The sequence below is a fragment of the Corapipo altera genome, unplaced genomic scaffold (assembly GCF_003945725.1).
Source record: "Corapipo altera isolate COAL_440 unplaced genomic scaffold, ASM394572v1 61286, whole genome shotgun sequence".
NCBI classification, from domain to species: Eukaryota; Metazoa; Chordata; class Aves; order Passeriformes; family Pipridae; genus Corapipo; species Corapipo altera.
Window position 1 is genome coordinate 537,015 of NW_020884907.1, and position 5,942 is coordinate 542,956.

Consider the following 5,942-nt stretch of genomic DNA (forward strand, 5'->3'; position numbering starts at 1 on the left):
GCTACTCTGCAGAAAGTACTGGTCATAATTCAGGGTCTTCTTACTTTCTTAGCTGTCTTAGTTGGAAAAAATATCAGTTTCCACTGCTGTGACAAAACACTGATGTTTGGTGCCTTGTTCTTCAAGACCCCTTGAGGACCACCACCATGACATCAGTAAGAGTAACACTGTGCTCCAAGCATTTTGTATACTAGTATTTTAACCTTTTATTCAGAAGCGGTCACATTTTTTTTAGCCTTCAGAAGTCCCTGTTTTGTGTTTGAAGCTTCTTCATCTGTGAGTATTCAGTTTTGCTCTTACTGTACAATGGCCAAAGCTTCTTGAGAGAAGCTGTAAAAAAATGTACTGTGTTGGCACCAGTTGTTTCTCTTTCCTTCTTTTGGTCAAAGTCAACAGGGAAAGATATATCAAGTTGTTCCAAAATAAATAGTAAATTCAAGTATACAGCTATTAAAGGTAGCATTTACTTGATCTCCTTAATAAATGAGAAAACTGCATGGTTAGTTCACCGTCATCCTACTAGAGAAAGGTGGGACAACATGAGAGGACAGTGCACAGATCACCTAGGAAGCACAGTACTGGCTCTTTTTTAAAGTGAAGATTGGACTTGGTATGTCATACCTGTCGCCTTCTGTCTTGAACATGTTGGATGCTTACAGTTATGACGGTGCCTTTTTCTTGGGCTGATGTGTACTGACAGTAGTTAGCAAAGCAGAGCATTCAAACGAGCTTTTATTCAGAGGGAAGAGGCACCACCTGTGTTCTGTGACATAGAGGAAGACAGTGTTTCACCCCTTGGTTTTAGACGGAGATACTCAGTTTATGCCTCCACAACATTTGTGTGAACATAGTCATTTGTGCCTATTTTTGACATTTCTGCTAAGTAATTTCCAATCTGAAGCAGGGATGTTGTAACTCAAAGCTGATATGAGGATTAGGATTTTAAGATGTTTAGGTTTTGCAAATTAAGTGATCTGGTCTTTGAATCTCCTCTGAAGCCTTGGCTGAAAAGAGGGCCTCAGAGGTTGAGGACACCGCATTGGCTGAATATGCTAATTTTTTTTTCCCTTATAAATTAAATCCCAGTGCTTCCCAACTGTGCTCTTAGCGTTTGGCTGTGCAGCTTCTTGTGAGACCATGTATAGCACTTAGATGCAAGAAATGTCGAGGTTTTGAGCTGATAGGCACGTGGAGGGGGTCTTTCATTCAGAAATGTATGGTGGAGACAAACCTTTTCTAAGCCTACTCCATCACTCTTGAGCAAGGAGCTGTCCTTTCCAGTACAAAACAAAAGGGCAGAGGAGGGGAAAGCTTTGCTTGTGGTCGCAGTTTCTGTTACTCAGAGGTACAGATGTTCTCTGCTCAGATGCCATCTGCTCTCCTTAGCAGAGAGGGAGGCCAGTGGTCTGTTTCAGGCTGTGAGAAAGTTCAAGAGGAGAGATGTGTATCTTTGGACTGCAAACACTCTCTAGAAGTTCATTTCTCTCTCATTAGGTGGGCTAAAAGAGAGCTTATCACCCAAACTCACTGGCTGGCATACATTGGCTTAAGATGTGTGATTCTATATAGTTTTACAGTATTTTCCACTTAATAAAAGAAAAACTATGAGATTGTTTGTTCCAACAACATATAGTTGGATTCAAATCTTCATCCTTTCAAAGTACCGGAACTCTCCTAGGTTTTAGCAGGAGCATGTTCTTTGACACATTTTGTTAGGTCCAGTAAAACTTGGTTTCTTTTAAAGATTAAATTAAAAGCTTCGTTGCATGATTTGGTGTGGACAGACAGCATTTTTTCCAACAATGATTCACAAAAGAGAAACAAAGAGAATGAAAATATGAGGGTTGTTTAAACGAACTCTTCCTTGTTTTATTGCAGATACGTATTTGGGCTCGGAAAGAAGCAATTGGAAATGGATATCTTGACTATGCTTTAAGTATCATTGGTCCAATATTTTCATTTCTGGAAGATGTACTTAACATCAGCTACCCTCTGCCAAAGACAGGTGAGATGACTTATTTTCTGAAAGGAACAAGAAATGGCTGCTGATGATATACCATTCACAGAAGCAATGTGTTCTTTTGCAGTATTCTCCTTTTACAGCTTACTACATTCTGTACCATTGAATACACCACCTAAACTTTAACTCACTGAATTTTCCTTTCTGCATCATGGCTTTTATTAATCTGTAACTCAGCATTCTTACTTTCACATCCTACTCATTCTTTTAAAGCATAATTTCCTAATAAAGGGGCAGTTGGGACAACAAAGTGGGTAGAAAGAAGTATTTCAGTCATGTGGCTATTTCTGGGATGCATAGACCATAACATGTAAGGATGTTGTAGTTCCTATGTCCTCCTAGTAGATCCATGTTTGCTCTAATAACATGTGTCCCCCCAAAGCATTCCTTGCTTTTTTTGGTATGTCCCCCTGTCTTACCTGTGAGTTGTGTGTATGTTCCTCCCGCACGTTCCTCCCCAGAAAAAAAGTCTCCTGCAGAAAAACATTGTTTCTGCTTAAAATGGACAACAGATAAGTCAGTTAAGTCAAATTTCAGTCAAGAAGGAAGGATGCTATCATGTAATTTCACTGTAAAGTTTGTTTGTTACTTGCACTTGGATTCCCAAGCGTTTCAGCATGAATATTATGGGGAAATGGGCTCTTTTATAGATATTAGGAAAATATTGGGAGCACAGAAAGCAATTCTTACTTGAAATGAGTTTTGAAACTGTCCATGATTTTAGCAGATTACAGGATTGGGGGGAAAGAATTTCCTTCTTTTCTTGACTGAATAATTTGCTGACTTGTCAAATCTGTATTTTGGCACTTGAAAGAAATAAATGTTATTCTGTGTAAATGTATTATCTCCCAGTGTATTTCTATTAACTTGCGGAATTTCTCACTACCCTTCTTGTGAAAAATATATTATATGCAGTCTTCACTTCTTAATTTTTCTGATCTTAGTAATCATACAAGCTGCTCAAGGGCTGTAGATGATATTTTTTCATGCTTGTGTTCTTTTGTTTATCAGCAATGTTGACACATTAATTAATTAATATAAAACTATTACAAAAATGAAGTAGAAGAACAGTATGGTAGACTTCCTGTTAGGAAAGATTTCAGTTTCGCAGAAGGCTGTAATACCATTACAGTCCTGACTGTAATGCCTTGGAATATCCACTGGATTTCCCAGTGTCTTTATTAGAAGTTTTGCCTAAAAATCAGTAGGATTAGATCAACCAAGAGTAGCTCATTGTAAATGCTAGAGATTTCTTTTGCAAACTCAGAATGTGAGATTAAGAATAAACACATTTAAAATCAGGGATGTTTTAGGGTTTGTCTTCACCTGATTTTAATGCAATTATAAGGTTGCCCCAAGCTGGCTGGATGAGGGCTGTCTCACCAAAAGTGAATTACTTTTGCTGTAGACTCAAGGTGAGATGTAGCTGAGATCAGTCTGCCTGTGCTGGGGTTCAGCACCATGCTTTCATTACTTGTCTAGCTTTTGGACTGGAGCTTTCTCATAGTTCCCTAATTTGGAATACAAGCTTGTGTCAATTTCTAAATGCTTGGTATACTTTTTCCAGATTTTGATTTTTGCTGCCAAGTTTAAACTCTTTAAACAGTCTCTTCCTTTGAGACCCTGATTTTTTGTCCAGCTCTCACATTTGAACTGGAAAACTGTTCTCTGTGCATAAGGCAGAAGGGCAATACAGAGGTAACAGTCGTATTGTGTAAAAAAAAGAGATGATGTTTCTAAGGTGCCTTTCAAAGAAGAGTAGAAAGGATATCTCTACTCACACAACTGAAAGAGCAAGATTTTTTTTATTATTATCTGTTGCTAGGCTGAAGATAAAGATAAGTGTAATCTTCTCCAAACATGGGAGAAACTCAAGTCAGAAAAAGATTTCTGACAGCCATCAGTGAATATATTCTCTCCTAGCCTTCATTTTCAGTCAGAACATTTGCATGTACAAGATACAGTACAGATCTGGGCTTTGTGGGAATTTATGTGGCTTCCTGAAAGAATGGCAATCACAGGTGAAAAGTGTGACAAGAAGAAACTTCAGAGACCATTGGCAAATTTTGACATAATACCACAAAGAACCACTAAAATGTAGTATCCTTTAATTGGACGTTGAATCAGTGTGAGAACTAAAATCATGTGATCCCTTTATTTTCAAAGTGTTAAAGATACCTTTTTTTTTTTTTGTCTGTTTGAATCGATTTAGATCTGGTTGCACTGCCTGAGTTTGGAGCAGGTGGTATGGAAAACTGGGGGCTAGTGACTTTCCAAGAATCAACATTGATGTACCTCCCGAGCGATAAATTCGCCAGCAGAAAGGCAATGATTGCCTTAATTGTGTCACATGAGCTAGGACACCAGGCATGTGGTAAAAAATTCTGTGCATTTATTTATCTATGATATTCTTTCCTTCCAGTTGCTGATGATGCAGTCACTGATTAGTAGAAGAAAATAATTACTTGATAGTAGGGGGTGTGAGCACTAGAGTACTGAAAGCCTATTTAATCGTATGTTTCGCTGATAAAACAATATTAAAAGCAGGTGCTGTCATATTACAGGCTGTACACATTGCACAGGACTCACTGATACAAAACTGTTAATGGGCTACTTGTTTTTTTCTTACACAGGACTTGAATACCACTCAAGGGTGTGGGGATAACACAGTACTCTCTCTATACAGTATACTTACTACTTTGGTGGGAGAACTATATGGAGTTCGTCAGTATTTTTTGTAGTGGCAGTGTGTGTGCATATTGCAAAAAGTATTTCTTTTTCTGTAAGAAAAAGCCTATGGTATGATAGAACAAAATTAACATGGAACTGTAACTGTATCTTTGTCCAGCTTTCACAGAGATTTTCAAATTTTTTCTCACTTGATTTGAAATGATAATGCAGTTTCACTTCTTTATTGACTATCTTTAATTTACTGTTTTTTGCCTGAGCAACAACTCTTTGCACTTGGTCAACAAAGCTAGTAAAAGAGTTTAGCTTGGCTAGTGCACTTGTATGCCTTTCTGACAAGGTCTGTAACTTTTCAGATCTTCAGATGAGCAGTATTTTTATTGTAGACCTATAAAATAAATGTCAATACTTAACAAAACTCCGTTTTAAAATAAAGTTGTAGTTCAGGTTTTTAAGAATTAGTAAATAAAATATAAATCAACAAGTGATCAGTTTTTGTTAAATATGAACTGCCAAATATGAGTACACAGCAGATGTTGTGGAAATTTTATACTTGCCAGGATAGGGATTTGCTGTTTTTGGAAATGGTTATTTTGTTTACCATTCCTCTGACAATTTCATTCTGTTAAGAACATGGAAAAATGTCTTTTTAATTGTTTGATAAATGCCTTACTTTTAATCATAGCCTGAAATGATATTTTAGATATTTAAATTATATTGACAAGTGTTTGAAATGAAATATCCTTAAAGAATGACATAAAGCACTGAGATCCACACTCCTGGTATGAAATTGTAGATGAAGCGATTTAAAAATAATTGCCCTGAATGTCTGACTTTTTCGAAGGTACATGTTTTCCTACTGAATTTTCACTATCTGAAGGACTATTCAGCAATTTATTCAATTAACATGTACACAATAAATAAAGTTACTTCATCATAAGTATGTGTACTTAATCTGCAAAAAAATGAGAAGAGCAGACCAAGGACACTTTGAGATACTTTTTCTTTCTATTTAAGTGGTTTGGAAATCTGGTTACAATGAACTGGTGGAATGATCTGTGGCTTAATGAGGGACTGGCATCTTACTTTGAGTACCTGGGAGCTACCTTTGTTGACCCCAAGCTTTCACTGGTAAGTACTAATGCTTACATGCAAAGTTCCACCACGTAACAAAGACGTAGGAGATGGGATTTAATTAAACAGTGTTATTAGTAACTTAACTCCAGTAGGTCTT

At 37.0% G+C, this 5,942-nt stretch overlaps 1 protein-coding gene across 1 annotated transcript in view; it reads left to right on the forward strand.

Annotated features, from left to right (window-relative positions):
- The window catches only part of LVRN (laeverin), a 37,148-nt gene that overhangs the window by 9,602 nt on the left and 21,604 nt on the right, over nt 1–5,942 (forward strand). The window contains exons 4-6 of the mRNA XM_027652519.1: nt 1,879–2,005; nt 4,233–4,387; nt 5,726–5,839. Coding sequence (XP_027508320.1) covers nt 1,879–2,005; nt 4,233–4,387; nt 5,726–5,839 — 396 coding nt within the window. The remainder of the gene's footprint in view (nt 1–1,878; nt 2,006–4,232; nt 4,388–5,725; nt 5,840–5,942) is intronic.